A 16,673-nucleotide genomic window follows, 5' to 3' on the forward strand; every position below is an offset into this window, starting at 1 on the left:
TTGGAGAATTGGAGGAATTTTGAATGTATTTATAAACTTTCCCGCCCTCACATCCACCACTACAACTCCTGTAAGCCAGGATCAGCAGTGGCACGCATTATATGACACCGAGCGGTTTTGATCTAGAAACCGGCAAAGAACTATCAGAATTGTTTGACTTTTTATTTATTGCACCAACGAAATGAACAGAGAGTCTACTTCGAAAAACGAAATCAGTAGTTTCGGATGACGGATCGTACATTTTGTTACTACGAAGTGTTTCGGATTCGATGACGGATTCGACGACGGATCCGTAATCGGATTTTGACACTTATGACATTTTTACTTTCGTCGACCGCACTATGAAAACACATTTGACATAAAATACATCGTTTCTTCGTTCGGATTTTAGCGTCAATTTTACGAAAAGCTCTAAGCCTTTCGTTTGATTTTCGTTTGGTACTTCAGAGGTTTTAAAATTGCTCAATAACTCCTGTATGAAGAATTGTTGCGAGAGGAAAGTGTTGAGCGAAGTTGGAAGCGTCTCTAACTGCGTAAAACCTTCATAACATGGAATTTGTAAGAACTTAAAGGACTTTACCACCCTTTTTTGAAACCATTTGCGAGGATATAGTTCCACTGATTCCTCCAAAGAACATATACGGGGAAGTGATACTACCACTAAGGTAAGCTACAGAAGAAATAATTCTTTCTACCTTTCTCAAGAACCTAGCTGGTATTAGTATTGTATTATTCTTAACGTCTTAATGATCTTTTTTTTGTTTTTTGATGCATTGTACTAAAATGTATATAATATTTGTCTGATAATTTCATATTTTGACTGCACTACAATTTTATGCCATGAGTTGTTAGGGAGCTGTGGGACTAAGTATAGATGGGTCCATGGCCCAGCAAACAGTCTCTGAGTGCCTCAGGCAAGTGTCTGAGTCACCCTTATATATTGACTAAATTTATAAAATTTCCACAAAACCAACAAGAAAGGACTCTTATAAAAGAAGTGAGTCAATTGTTATTAATAATTCATCGAAAGTACCAAATAATCATCTACAAAGCATTAGCCTTTAATTTAAAATAAATTTCAACACTTTATTTACTTAGGTTAAACAAGTCACTAATAATTTTTCATTTTGTCATAAATATGGAATTCCAGGCATATGTGGTTGCATTGACTGCACCCATATAACCATAAGAAAACTTATGAATTTTATGCCATCCTTTGTAAAAAGTGCCTATGACTTTGAATTTATTAGACTTTAAACATAATATGTTTTCTTGTTTCAGAATTGAATAATTAAACGACTACCAACTCGCTAGAGTTGCCATAACCAACACTTCATCACGCATGGAAGATTAACTACCAAATATATGTTATCGGAAAATAAAACATTATTACAATCATTTTTATATTCGTTTTTTTAATTCATTTCTTTTAACTCTCTCAGAATCCCCTCCAGTACTTCTTTTTTCAGTTCAGTCAATGCGAAGGACCCGATTAGAGGTACGCCTATGTCGCTGGGTGCACTTGTCGTCGTACTCTCCTTGAATCTGTTAGGTGGAATCATAAAAAAATGTTAATTGTTTGTTGTAAACATCCTAACACAGGGTGCATAAATAATGGTGGTTCGTATTCCTACTGGGATAAAAATAATAAAATTCACACAAAGATTCAATAAATTTTACCGTAAAAACCCGTTGTGTATATCGATGGGCAAAACTAATGATTTCTTAAATAGATCAAACCAAAGAATTTGCTTGATACACAATAACTGCCTTTGCAATTAAAAAGATCATTTGTTTAAAGCGAGTAAATAACATTTTATTAATAAACTTACCAATACAATAAATAATTTTAATTGTAAATTACAATTCTAATTTGTTGTGATTTTCTCCAGTCAACTTGTCAATGTCCATCAAGTGTCAAAAATCTAATATTCCACAGATTAAACACAATGCAATTAAACTGTAGATTGCAAAATCAGCAAAAATATTTGTTTTATTGTAACTAGTAAATATTTAGAGTTATGAAATAATAGTTGTATTACAGAAAACCTAATTAGACATCCAACTTATATGTTTATTTCACAAGAATGTCATGATAGGTAGAAATTTACGGTTTTTGAAGATACGCTTTTGGTTCCGATTGCTTATGGTTCCGAAAGGAACGATGACGGATCCGAAGTAATTTGGTAGTAGGGTTAAATCCGAAGTTCGTCGTTTCTTCGTTTCGGAACGACGTTTCGATGTTCGTTTTTCGAAGTAGGGCCTCAGGAGTCATGAGAACACAACACTAAATTGCATACGGTAGATACCATCTTATTTATAGGTACAAACAAGCTTGTACAGACAGCAGCTAATGAAAATGAACACATATTTATTTTATTATCGAACTCCGCAGTCGACACCTGTAAAACCAGCGAATCGGATACTGGAATCCCCCGGCTTAACAACTACAAGGCCCTGGAGGAAATATGGGAGTTATGGGAGGAAAAATTGGGAGGGGATATCTGAGGAAGGAATTGTGAGGAATGGAGAAGGTAACCTCTTAGAATGAGAGGAGGGGATAAGCCCAGGAAATGTTCACGAGCCTTCATAGGCCTCAATGTGTAATTACCACCATGAAGCATCGACCTGGACTGTGTGCCTAGAGCACGCGGCAGAAGTCCCCCCGTGCATGGGCATGCATTTGGTGAGAAGACAGAGCGCACAGGAATTGTCACGGGAGGAGAATGAACATATCGTGACAAAACACAATAAGACAGAAATAGAACACTGTAGTAAATGTAATAGGTTTTCTATTATAAATACTTTCGTAGCCTATTTTGCCATTATTTTATGGCAAGATGTAATGAGACACGAGATGGTGTTTGGTCTGATTTATTCTATGTACAAATGGTGCTTATATACTAATGTGGTGCGTGACGTACGTACGTTAATAAAAACATAAAAAATTTAGTGCTCTAACAAAGACCCTTTTTATGTGAAATATTTACACTTTTTAAACTGCACATTTTTAAAGTGCAGCAATAAAAATGTTGGCCTTGCAATATTACTGTAATAAAAACAAATTACCGCATATGCATAAATTATTTAAACTCGTCTATATTAACACTCATCCAAGCATCTACGTGATACTATAGGCGACGCTGGCGCTACACCTATAATTGCAATTTGTTCATGACTAGACGGAAATCTTGGAACTGACATCAAACTAAAAATAAACTATTATAATTATTCAGGGAACAACGCTGTTGGTTTGATAAGTTAGACTATTTAATTTATAACCGATGTTATGTGTTCTATAACTGTTATGTTCTTAATAATAAATTTAAAAAAATAGTTGTACATCTACTTATTTAAGTATATAGATGGGAACTTCAATAGGCTAAAATTCTTTAAGCTAATAAAATTTTGAACAATGACTGCCAACGCGCATCTCAAACCCTTGTCTCAAGAAGCAGGAAATTTCACACACGAATTCCTCATATACGTAGAAAGCACTTACCTCGTGTAAGGAATTTGTGCATTGAGAAAGCATTTTCCGAAATTCATCTCCGAGTAGAATATAATAAATTATGAAAATTTTGCAGAAATTTGAAGTTGACTTTTTTAATACTGCCCTACACAAATAATAATCTATATCTATCTATACTTATAATAAATCTGTAGAGAGGTCAATTCTGTACATGAAATATATTTCCAAAATAACTATCAGGGGGTGATTAGGGATCGATACTGATGCCAAAAATGCAATTAGTAAAATTTTTGTCTGTCTGTCTGTCTGTCTGTATAACCGTTATAGAAACAAAAACTACTCGACAGATTTTAACGAAACTTGGTACAATTATTTGTCATACTCCTGTGCTGGTTATAGTATACTTTTCATCACGCTACAATTAATAGGAGTAGAGCAGTGAAGGGAAATGTTGGGAAAACGGGAGAAGTTACTTCAATTTTTTAAGCTTCCGTCGCGTGTGCAACCTTAATGGTTAAAGCTACACAGAAATCATGTATAACGGAAATGTTCTCCTTAAAATTATGTAAATATCCAACGACAGCATATGTCTATATTTTATGGTTGACTCACAATAACACGTGTAACTCCCGATAGCTTAGCAGTTCGAAGCTTTCTCATTATATTTGTCTACTCTTACGTTAATAACACTCTCAGTCATCCCTAATTAAAAAAGTTAACATTATTAAAAAAGAATCATAGAAATCGGTATAGAAACACCAATGTTATACATGAAATACGCTAATAATAAGCCATCATGCGTGAATACTGAATCATGCTATAAGGATTATTTTTGTATATATATATAAGGTCGCGAACGCACAGGCTGCTTGCTTGGCACCTAGAGGCTAGCGAACCACCTAGCGAGTAGCTTCGTAAAACGAACATTCTCGAACGTTCGCGACCGACTCCATTTTTGAAGTCCGAAATCCACGCGGGCGAAGCTGCGGGCGGAAGCTAGTAAATAAATAATAATAACATTAATCCTGTATTATATTATACTGTCTCACTGCTGGGTACGGGCCTCCTCGACTACTGAGAGGGATTAGGCCTTAGTCCACGCTGGCCTAGTGCGGATTGATAGACTGCACACACCCTCAAAATTCCTATAGAGAACTTCTTAGGTTGCAGGTTTCCTCGCGATGTTTTCCATCGCCGTTAAATCAAACAATAAACAAATTAAAAATAAATTCACAAAGAATAAACACATAATTTTATTAGAAAAGTCAGAGGTCTGTGCCCTTGGGATTTGAACCTGCGGACATTCGTCTCAGCAGTCCGTTCCACACCCAACTAGGCTATCGAAGGATGAGTACTGTATCTTCTTAAAAACGTCCTGGCTACAAACATATAGTACATTAAAATATTGTATAAACAGAATATGATATTCAGTCCACACACATGACAACTTTATTCTAGACATAAATAAATAATATAGGAAAGCTTTAGAAATTGTAAATTTATGAATATTGTCCGGGCTCGTCCGTTTTCCTAGCCACAACGTATCTTTGTTCTCTTGGCTTATATAGGATGCTGTGTTTGTCTTATATACAGGGTGTAACGATAAACATCTTGCGTTAATTACGAAGTTCACAACCGGAGGTCGCAAAAAAAAACAAAATTAAAATAAGAAATTTAATTATAAATGGAAAATTACAATATAAGTAATTATTACTAATTAAAATAGGTTGATAATTGATCGATGTTGGACCAAGAATGCGGCGCGGTTGCTACGACGGTTTCATGTGCCCTCCGATTGACGTCAATGGTGGTCACGTTCTTCTGACAGTGCAACACGTGTACCTTCTTGTGGTTATGGGGCGATGCATGCGTAGCGCTTTCCATATATTAGCTATGCGTAACACGTTTATTAATACAGTAGATTGGATTTTTAATATTTTTTTATTCCTTTAAATTTCGAGACCACCTTGCCGTTTGCCTGATGATAAGCGGCACGACCATCTATAAACAGCAAGAATACCATCCAACACCTTGAATTACAAAGTATTGTTTGGTATTCCATAGCGCCCGCCATCTTGAGACATTAAGTCTTATTATGTCCCGTAGTTACACTGGCTACAATGTCATTCAAACCGGAACAAAACAGTAACTGATATTCGGCGGCCGAAATAGAAATTACGGTGGTATTTACCCAGGCGAACTCACACTATGAGAGATCTACCATCATATATTAAGTTTCTGTAGTTAAATATCCATTTTAAATTCGATTACTTATTTATTGGAATAACCAACAAAACATATACCAGACATATTTATTTGTTATATGAAATAATAATTGCTGCAGTGCTGTTTTACTTACAAACTACCACTGCATGAACATATTACAATAAACAAATTATTATTTTAGTAGTCAATTTCATTATTATCTTTCCCGGGGTAACCTTATAAAGTGGCGTCTGAGTCCACCAGAACTTTCCTCTTGCAAGGGACACAAAGCAAAGTTCACTTCTTCGGCGACTGGCGAAAAAGACCTCCATTGCTTCGCGTTAGTCACGACCCTTACTGTATTTATACAAGTATAATTTATCCCAGAAAAACATTTTCACGCGACCAAAGCCGCGAGCAAAACCTAGTTACATAATATCGCCTACTTATGCTGCTAGCCTGGTACTCCTACATTGTTCCCACCGGCGTTTCCTTGGCAAAGGGCCTGTGTACCATGGGATAGTACACGGGGGGTCCGGTGACGCTGCGGCTGGACCCAATTTGGGGGGCCATATTATAGATAAAGAACCTATCTATTAAATTTCAAATTGGTAAGCTTCATTATTATTATTCCGTTATTCGTCATGCAATGGAATATTTTTTTAATTTAAACTAATTAAAAATTTACAATACGGTATTTAATAAGTTAACTTGCACTAACTTTTTAGTATTATGTCTTTAATTATTTTATATTTGAATATAGTTACGTGTCATTTATTTTTAACCACCAACTGTATATAACTAGGAAATTGATTGAAATTAATTTAACAATAACCTACCTCATAATCTTTTTAAAACCATTAATAATAAATATCAATATAGAAATTCCTTGGCATTATCAAATAAATCATTTAAAGTTTGCTAGGGGAGGTAGGGGATGCACGGGAACTGGACGCCATCCAACTGGGGCACGTTCGTACGCCAAATGTCTTAAAAATTTCACCGTCCCGACATACAGACAGATTTTTATGTGTATTTAATTTCGAAACAGATTTGCGAAATTACAATATTTATTATTCAAGGAATACTGTTTTTAGATTAAAAAAAAACTTCGGTAAATTAAAAAGATATTTAAATTAGTGTGTAATTTATTAAAAAGAAAATACCGAAAATTAAAAAAAAATATTTGCTTTTTTCGAATTACAACTAACACTACTTATTACTAGGTGAATAGATCTTTGCATTTAAAAACAAAGTTTTTTTTTATTCAATAGATAACAATTACCCACATTCCACACTTCAATAATCCTGTCCATTATAGAATATCACTATGCACTCATTTAGCGGCGATAGCCTGGTTGGATGTGGAACGGACTGCCATGCCGGGACGAATGTCCGCAGGTTCAAATCCCAAGGACACACACCTCTGACTTTTCTAAAAAAATCATGTGTGTATTTGTGAATTTACCGTTCGCTTTAACAGTGAAGGAAAACATCGTGAGGAAACCTGCACATCTGAGAAGTTCTCTATTGGAATTTCGAAGGTGTGTGAAGTCTACCAATCCGCACTAGGCCAACGTGGTGGACTAAGGCTTAGTCCCTCTCAGTAGTAGAGGAGGCCCGTGCTCAGCAGTGGGCAATTATATAATACAGGGCTGATATTATTTTATTATTATGCACTGACTCATTCTACCCCTACCTCCCCTTTTGGGATGCGCTACACCACATTATTCAAAGCGCCCCGAACCCTACGATTCATGAAACTCATAAAGCCCTTCGGCGACATCCTTTGATTGACAAAGGACGATGCTCAAAGAAACGATTGTTTAAATAAATAATATTATAAGGCGTTTCGAGGAGTAGCCGCGAATAATTATCGCTAGGAGCGATGATGACCGGAGTGGTGTGAGTGAGGAGTGACAGCGGATTTATTATTTTTTTAGCTTTCTAAAGACGAGCTAATAGCTCATCGATGGTATTTAGCACTGTCGTAATGCCAGGATCTCTTCCAATCTGCTGTCTTTTATTCCTGACAAAGTAACTTGACTTTTGAAGTGCTGATAAATAAGGGATAATTTTATGAAGTTAAATAATTGTTAACTACCAGATTATCAGTCTTAGTAATAAACTTGTTTTAGCGTTAAAAAGTGTTTAAGAATACCTTAAATAGCTATCAAAAACATGACCGGTTTCCTAGTTTAAACCGTATTAAGAGGCAAGATGGCGGGTTTGTACTTACAGCTGATCGAGTAAATTTGCCTTTAACTAAGAGCAGCTTTGCGATTTTTTATAAGTAAGACTGAATACTGTACGTCTTTGATTACTACTTTGGAAGCAGGGATGTTATGGATATGAAATTTCGGATATGGATACGGATATGGATATAGGAATAAAATTATATCGGTTTCGGATACGGTTACGGATATGTAATTATTTCGGATTATCCGGTAGTTTCGGATAGTTTCGGTTACGGATATTAGAATAAAGTAAAATAAAAAAAATATATTATGTAATACAGTAGGGCGACGAATACTAAGTATCGTTCGTCGTCATCGCCGATTATTATTTATCGATGAAGTAATTGGGGGACATGGGTGTTCGGAAAACCTCTGTGTTTTAATTTGATATGAAGTTTCAGTGAAGTAGTGCCACCTCCTCTCCGTGAAAAGTTTTTATCACACTGTTAACATTTTGCGAAATTACCTTTAACAAGATCAAATAAAAAAAAAAGAAAGAAAACAAAAGGCCAAATTGAATTACTTTGGACGCATTTTGTCCTTATAAATGAATTTTGTACGTATCACAAAACTTTTCCTTCACTTTACTAAAAAAAAAAAAAACTATTTATGAATGAGGTTATGTTATGATTAAAAATAACAAACAAACTATACAAAATTCACGTAGCGTGTGAGCGGTGAAACAAAAACCTGTCGGAACATATTATCCGTAACTTATCCGAAACTTTTATAACGGATACGGTTACGGTTACGGATATATTTTTATTTCGGATATCCGATAGTTTCGGTTACGGTTACGGAGCTCCATAACATCCCTGTTTGGAAGCATAGTTGACCGCTGACAGCAACCATATTATAAAAATCGCAGGAACTCGCTAGAAACAGGCCGCTTCTTCTTAGTCTGAAAATCTTTAGGGAACTTCCTGAGGCTTGTGATAATAATTAACAATATGAGTTGCATTTGGAAAATACATCCCTAACGTATCACACCCTGCAATGAATGATGGTCTAAGTGATCCAGAAATATTACTCGCTTAACCACACCAGTCCAACAGCACGTTTCAAATAGACGGCTATAACCTAAAATGTTTTTATTACATAGATACGTTGTCCGAGCTCAATACTGGCAAGACGAAAGTAAGATAATTGCTTGGTATGCTGCATCTTTTTATTCCTTCTTCGAGCCAATTTGTATATGTACAGGTACGTGACTATAGCAAATAGTGCGCCGTTTTTATGTGCAATTTTGTTAGTGTATGAGTCGTCTATTTGTAAAACGTCATTGGCTATAACTGTGTTGATTGGTGGAGGTTAATCACCTTTCATACGTCGACACTCTATCTGGACATTACTCCATTTTACCAGTGCAGTAGGTCACTTTCCAGAGTCCGTTTATAAAAACTTCCGGCCTTCACCAACAGCCCTAGAAAGTCATGGAAGCTAGCAATGGCACTCTATCTGGACATTACTCCATTTTACCAGTGCAGTAGGTCACTTTCCAGAGTCCGTTTATAAAAACTTCCGGCCTTCACCAACAGCCCTAGAAAGTCATGGAAGCTAGCAATGGCAAAGGGTGCATATAACCCGATAACTTGTTAAATCTAATTTTCATAGGAAAGATTTCCAAACCGCATGCATGCATATTACTAGTACTTATATTATATTGTATCGTGTTCCCTTTCGGGGAATGTCAGCCTCCGCTATTGGAACCCAGAAATTTAAATACGCGCATATCCTATATCTTACACCAAATATCCAAAGAAAATTGCGTTACCTTGTCAAGCTGAAGTTATTAATTAATTCATCGGTTCAATTTTCCGACACTGGCTGCAGGGAGGCATCGACTAATCATCAAACTGGTAATTAGTATTTGCATGAGAACGGTCTTGACGCCTCATTAATTTAATCATGCTTCATCGGTTTAGTAGGTTGCTGGTAATCCTGGACCTTTATAACTATTATTATAAGGCGAACCTTTAATGGTTAACGTGCCATTATTTATAAAAAAAAAATGTTACGCGCCGCTATCCTAGCCGATGATATCTGGCGTTTCCGGAAGTATTCGGCTGATGAAGATGTGTCACGCGGCGACTATTCTATAACTCTTTGGTTGCACGTAGTCAAAAAAATGTCTAAAATTGTATTATGTAATTAGTTTTGTTAATATTTTTTAATACTGTAAAAAGAACGTTGAACAAAAAATATGGGCTGTAACGTGCCATCTAGGACCAGTTTTAACTATCCTAAGTGCTCCTTTTAGCTCCTTTTTCATCGAGCCACGGCAAAATGGCTTCACTGCTCCTCATGTTAAGTATGTCGTGATGATATTATAGTTTTCTCCCGACGCGACGTGTCAAAGTCTTTGCAAAATTCGTGGTCACGAGGAGGACTGAGAGTTGAAATGCTGTTCAATTAAAGTCAGCATCTTAAGATGCTATTTAATAAACAGGTATCAACCTCTCAAATCATATCTTAAGTCACAGCATAAGACTAATTTGACAGCTTAGATTTGTGTTTGAACAACGCTAACTAACAGCTGAAAACGAACTCTTAAATGTTAAAATAAGCTATGTTTATTAAATAGTTCAATACATTATCCGTCTTACTTATAAAAATTCGCAAAGCTATGCTTAGTTACGTCTTGACTATTCTGCTCTTAAATCTTTAATCACCGGCGATGTTTAATTTTGACAGCTATTTAAGCAATGCTTAACCACCTCTCAACGCTAAAAAATGTTTACAAATAAAATTGTTGGAAATCGGTGGCAAAGCAATTGATTAAAACATAAGACGAGTTTATAAGTAAGACTGTATATGTTTATTTATTTATTTATTTAAACTCTTTATTGTACATCATAACTGTAAAGAATAATAAATATAAAACAGAGATGGTGCAATAACAAGAAGTACAAATGGCGGTCTTATCGCTATCTGCAATTTCTTCCAGACAACCTTTTACTTAAGACGCTACTCAAAGATGAGATTGATTTATTAATACGGCTTCGAGTGTCAGTTTACATCGCCCGGCATCGATAAAGATTTCCATTAATTCATTCAAAATCGATTTTGTATTCATTCGAGCTAATTTAACGAAGAAACCACGTCCCTTATTTCTTTACGAATAATTAAACGGAATTTCTGTCCGTCGACACTTTAATAATTAAATTTCGTCCAAATTACAAAAGTAATTTAAATTATATCAAGTGTTTACAAAATTTTAATAGGAATATGCTTTTTCTGTAAAATTATAGGACGGAAATTACGCGATAAAAAATTGGTCGAGTCAACTCCGATATTATATAATATAATAACATCAGCCCTGTATTTACCGTCCCACTGCTGGGCACGGGCCTCTTCTACTACTGCGAGGGATTAGGCTTTAGTCCACCACGCTGGCCTAGTGCGCATTGACTTCATACACCCTCAAAATTCTCCATCCCTCAAAACACCTGATGGTCAGTGGACCTAGTTTGGGTGCCAAAATCCTTATGTAAAAGTATTTTTTGGAAACAAAAATAAGCTAAGAAAATATTTCTATGTGGTATCTACAACACGAGAGCTAAGTTATTAACTTTATGAACGTGTAGTTCGGAATATATTCTGTAATATCATTCCGTCGAGCAATCTCGCTCATCTAATTACTCTGCATGCACATAATTATGTTACAAGTATCGTGTTGTTTGTGAGTTAATAAAACCTATATTTCCATGCAGTTTATCTCGAGCGATAAGACCGCCTTTTGTACCACCGGTATTATTATTTCCAACATATGTATATTTGTTTTTTCTTTAATATTTATGATGTTCAATATGGTATTCAAATAAATATTTTAAAAAATGGTGTATAATATTGAGTTGTACATAGATGCGTCTACGACATGGTATTATTTGGGTATAAGCCTCCTGTAATTATTTTTTTTTACTTCCAGTATTTACCTGCTATTCTTTGAGTTTCATCGATCGATCTTTAGGTCTCTCCTTAATCATTTTCTTTGGTTAATGAGAACCACATATCGGTAACTCAAGAACATGTTTACTATTGGACTTTCACCTACAAGTGGTTACCTAATAGATGGTGGTCTCAGTCACTATTCAAAGTAGCCTAAAAACGCCCAATGTTGAAGGGAGAGGAGAAAAAAAATCCCAATTTTCCATTTATCATGATCGCTATAGAACTTAGTAACTTTGTAAAAATGACCTCTATTCCTTTAAAAATAGGGATTATAACACAAACCTTTCGAAAGGATGCACGATCTGATAGAGTTCGTAAAACGTTGATGCAGTATGCTTCTAGGATGTTGGTTAGGGAATTTTAAGATGTGACCTATGTTCAGTAGTATCTACTGCTTCATAGATGGTGATACAAATTGACGTTAATAGTTGATTCGTTTCGTACGATGTCAATAAACTATCTTAATCTCAATCTTCCATCCAACCTCAAAAATAAGCTAGTTACAATAAGTCATTTATAAAATGTACAAATATATTTTATTCTGATTGCTCCATTTTTGCCGTCGATCAAAAAAACTATATGTGTAATTTTTTATCCCGATACGACAAATACACTTAACCAAACTTTATAATTGTAGTTTTATTTCTAAAACTAACAACCAAATTGGTCGTTTGTAGTTAAATAAGCTTTACATCCAGAAGAGTCCTGGTCCTGGCGTTAAAGAAAAGGGAGTAAAGAATCAGGAAGGTAAGGAAAAGACTTGGATCTTCAAACAAACTAAATCACATTTACACACAATATTGTAATATCTACTAATGATGACGCAGCGTCTCTGGTCGATCAAAACAAATTTTAATACATTACAGCGAAAAAGGAATATGACGAACGCAGTACCTGAAAAAGAAATATTATTTCCATCTATAGAAAAGGGGGTATACATACAAATAGGTAACTACTACAACCACCCACAGTACTGACAGGAATCATAGATTCGCTGCAGGCATTCGAAGTAAGAATTTATTTTCCTAGAGATTTCTAGACTTTAAACTATCCCAGCCCTCACAATACTCGGAGCAATTATCGATTTGTTGCCAGCATTTGAGGTAAGAATATACTCTTCTCAAAGTTTCCATAATCGTATTGGTCTAAGAATATAGCAAGAGACAACTGGTTCCACAACGACGGTACGAAATTATCCCGCCCTCACACCCACCACTACAACTCCTGTAAGCCAGGATCAGTAGTGACGCGTATTTTATGACACCGAGCAGTGAAGTTTGGCGAGGCGCATTCAACGAGGTTACAGTCAATCAGCCTGCTGTCATCCTGCTGATCACAAGCCATCCCAAGTGAGCACAAACCATCCCGATCTTGCAGCCCCCACCAGTCTATCGCCGCCTTTTTCGAAATAAAAATCCTAGCAAATCATACTGTTAAGGAACGCAATCCATGCTGATGGCATTCCATTTTAATGTTATGATTTAAACCCACCGATATAAAGTTGTTGTAAGATAGCGTCATGATGCCGAACGCCATCATGTACACCGGCACTTGGCTTTGCTGTATAGCAAACACCGTCAGCACACGCAGCTTCGTGTCCGCTCGGATAAACTCCCAACCGCAGTGGAAAATCGCCGTGGACACCAGCGACGCCTGCAAGCCAATAACACCAATCAATCTTGTATTTCCAGGCCAACCAGCTAGAAGCGGCCTGCACCAGAAAAATTCAGCAGTAGATATCCAAAGGCCAAAGGCAAAGAAGAATAATCTTGTATTCTATAGTAAATTTTTTCTAAAACAGATTGGTATACAAAGAATTGTTCTATCTTATAATCATGAACATAATATATATCCCTTTGTCATACTGGACTATTACTGAACACGGGTCTCTACTCTCTACTACTGAGAAGTTTTATTTCAGCACGCTGGCTTAGTGTGCTGGCAAACTTCACACACCTTCGAAAACTTACCGAAAATTCTGAGATAGTTATTGTTGAAGTTCCTTTCACTGATAAATGATCAACAATAAATAAACGTATAACTTTGAAAATTTACTGTGTGGGTGGTATACTTGTGTGTTTGATTGGACAATATTAGCCCTTATTACTATCTCGTCTTGGATTTCATTTGTATAAATAAATAATAACCTCATAAGTGACGTTTCCAGCAGGCATCATATAGGCGCCAGTAAGAACAATCAAGCAGCATATGTAAGCGAAGGTAGCAAGCAGGAATATCATGTTACGCTCCGTTGTCTGTAAAAGAAAGCATCTATGAAGAAAATTTAAATCTAAACGGAGATCAGCCAAGTACCGAGAAGATATTATAGTGCACAAGTGTGTGCGCAATACACAGGTGCACAATCCGATGAAACGGCAATATGACATGACTAGAGAGGTCTCATGCAGGAGGAGAGGACAGGCGCAGGGCTAACGGCTTTACGTGCTTTCCGAGGCACGGGGGTATCACACGACCAACTTTCTTAATGATAAACCCAATCGCAGTTATTTTTGGCCCAACCTGGGATTCGGAACCAGGACCTTAGCGCGACAGTCGTACAACAATGCCAGTGGGGCAGTGAATTTATAATTAATCGTCTGATGAGAATGAAGAATGACAATTGATAAGATGGGTAAACTGACCACAAGTTTGACGAGACACATGACCATCAAGGAGACACTTTCGAACACCAACACGCTGTAGATACTGCCGAGGCCTTGCTGGACATTGCGGGCACACCTGAAATATATTCATTAACTATTTTTCGAATATATCATTCATATAAGTCCATTGGCGTAGGTGATCACTTACTATTAGGTGGGCTGTTTGATCATATGTCTAAGGCAAAAAAAATTAAAAAAATATTTTCCTAATTTAAAACTGTACATTTTAAATCTGAAAACAGAATAAGTAACTATGTTTTTCTGCTCCTTAAAAATTTATAAGTATAAACTCATATTAATACATAATTATATATATAAAATAATACATATTGCACAGGCCTCCACGTCGGAGTGTGGTAAGCCAAGGAAAATGCAAACTGTCATAAATAAAAACTATAATATTATAATTACCACAACGCATGTGCATGCAGCTTAACCCCCACTACAAAATCCTTCTTAAACTCATCTTCTAGAACTTTCCTCTCCACCTTGCCATGATTCTCCAAAACCTTCTCCCTCATCTGCTTAAAATAAAGCTGGAGTAGCTTGAATTTATAGCTGACGAAGACCAGAGAGGCGACTCCGAGGCAGTCGATTACCACCATGATGCCGACGATGTACCACCAATGGAACTCGATGAAGAAACGTAAGATATTAATGAGGTAGCCGGAGTCAGATGCTCGAGGGTAGAAGGTCACTTCGGTTCTGATTGGAATGCCTGTTAAACATGGATGATTATAAAATTTCGTATACCTCTGATATATACCGTAATTCATACAACGATATATGCTTCTGCAAAAGGAATAGTATGCACACATCAGCCCCAGCTAATCCACTGCCGAATATAAGCTTTGTCTAAAGATTCCCAGATCGTTATGTTTGAAACCGCTTGCAAGCGAATTACTGAGAAAACCTGTCAAGTTGTCTCTCCTCCTTAAAAATGCACGTTCAAAAAATCGTAATATAAATATTTCCTCTCTTGCCCTTTAGCCGATAATACAGATGCATCCACTTTTGCGTAGTGTTAATTTCCACCCATAATATGATAGGGGACGAGCCTATTACCATACAAGCACAAATTCCAGGCTCAGGTTAATAATGAGTAGAAAAATCCAATATCAAATTGCCGAACCCGGGATTGAACCCGAGATCTCAGCACTTTATTTTACCGTGATACAACTAGGCCGACGAGGCAGGCAAAATATATTAATAATTCTTATACAGAGAAACAAATTCTTTGATCACCTACATCTAAACTAAAAGCAGGCAATTATATCTCTAAAATGACATAACTATTTTCAGGTTCCAACTACCTTAAAATGTAGTATTAATAACTTACCTTCCATAAAATGAACTCTAATACCATTGATAGTAGTGGTGAACAGTGTCAAATAAGATACTCCAATCAAAGCCAGACTATATCTAATGTATTGCTTCACGCACTGTTTGTCCAATTCTTCGGAATAGAACACAGACCTGGTCTCTTCTAACAACTTCTCAAAGATGATCCGGATCTTCGACTTTTGGAAATAAAACGACATGATTTTCGCCAATATTGATAGGTGCGCGAACGTAAATTGTACTAGGTCATTCTTCTCGAGGTCTGATAGATCACTCCTGAAGTTTGCTAAACATTCATTGCAAATGATCCCTACTACATAAAGGTTAGCGATGACTGCCCAGATCAGATAGAGTTTTTTGGCGTTTGCGGAACGGTTAGTCTGTTCGTACCAACCATCTCCTAAGCCGAAGTAATAGAGACATCGGAATACCAATTTCATGTAGTATTTTTGAGGGTGGGATTGTTTGAGATTCATTATTAAAATTGTGCCGAATCTCTTGATGATTCTCAAGGAATGACGCAAAATTTTATAGATAGGGGTTTTCACGAGGAGGCTAAACCTTTAAAGGCTAAGGAAGAAGTTTAGCATCAACCTACACTTATGGAATACTTTAATTGAAATATCACACAGGCACTGGAATCCGAATATCCTCGAGAAAACACAATGGATACTAAAGTGAAGGCAATGAAAAATATAACTTATAAGAATTAAGTTTTTAAAAATTAAACCACTTTTTATAATTACCATCGAAGTAAGAGACAAATTATTAGTACAAAACTAAAACTTGTACAGTTTTTGATTC

At 36.2% G+C, this 16,673-nt stretch overlaps 1 protein-coding gene across 1 annotated transcript; it reads right to left on the reverse strand.

Annotated features, from left to right (window-relative positions):
- Nucleotides 1-7,013: 7,013 nt before the first annotated feature.
- LOC115447862 lies at nt 7,014-16,345 on the reverse strand. Its single transcript, XM_037436512.1, has 5 exons — nt 15,868-16,345; nt 14,940-15,246; nt 14,508-14,604; nt 13,357-13,518; nt 7,014-7,112 (listed from the first exon to the last, which is right to left on the reverse strand). Exons 1-5 carry the CDS (start codon nt 16,343-16,345, stop codon nt 7,014-7,016), a joined length of 1,143 nt encoding a protein of 380 aa, XP_037292409.1.
- Nucleotides 16,346-16,673: the final 328 nt, after the last annotated feature.

Source organism: Manduca sexta, chromosome 8, assembly GCF_014839805.1.
Source record: "Manduca sexta isolate Smith_Timp_Sample1 chromosome 8, JHU_Msex_v1.0, whole genome shotgun sequence".
In the NCBI taxonomy this organism is placed as follows: Eukaryota; Metazoa; Arthropoda; class Insecta; order Lepidoptera; family Sphingidae; genus Manduca; species Manduca sexta.

What these genes read in the sequence shown, in the direction of transcription:
- LOC115447862 (XM_037436512.1), bottom strand. Translation starts at nt 16,345, where the DNA reads ATGAATCTCAAACAATCCCACCCTCAAAAATACTACATGAAATTGGTA. An exon ending in TGTGTCTCGTCAAACTTGTG is followed by an intron (nt 13,519 to 14,507) that starts GTCAGTTTACCC and finishes ATTGGCTTGCAG; the next exon opens with GCGTCGCTGGTGTCCACGGC. An exon ending in CTTACAACAACTTTATATCG is followed by an intron (nt 7,113 to 13,356) that starts GTGGGTTTAAAT and finishes TGATTTTTTTAG; the next exon opens with AAAAGTCAGAGGTGTGTGTC.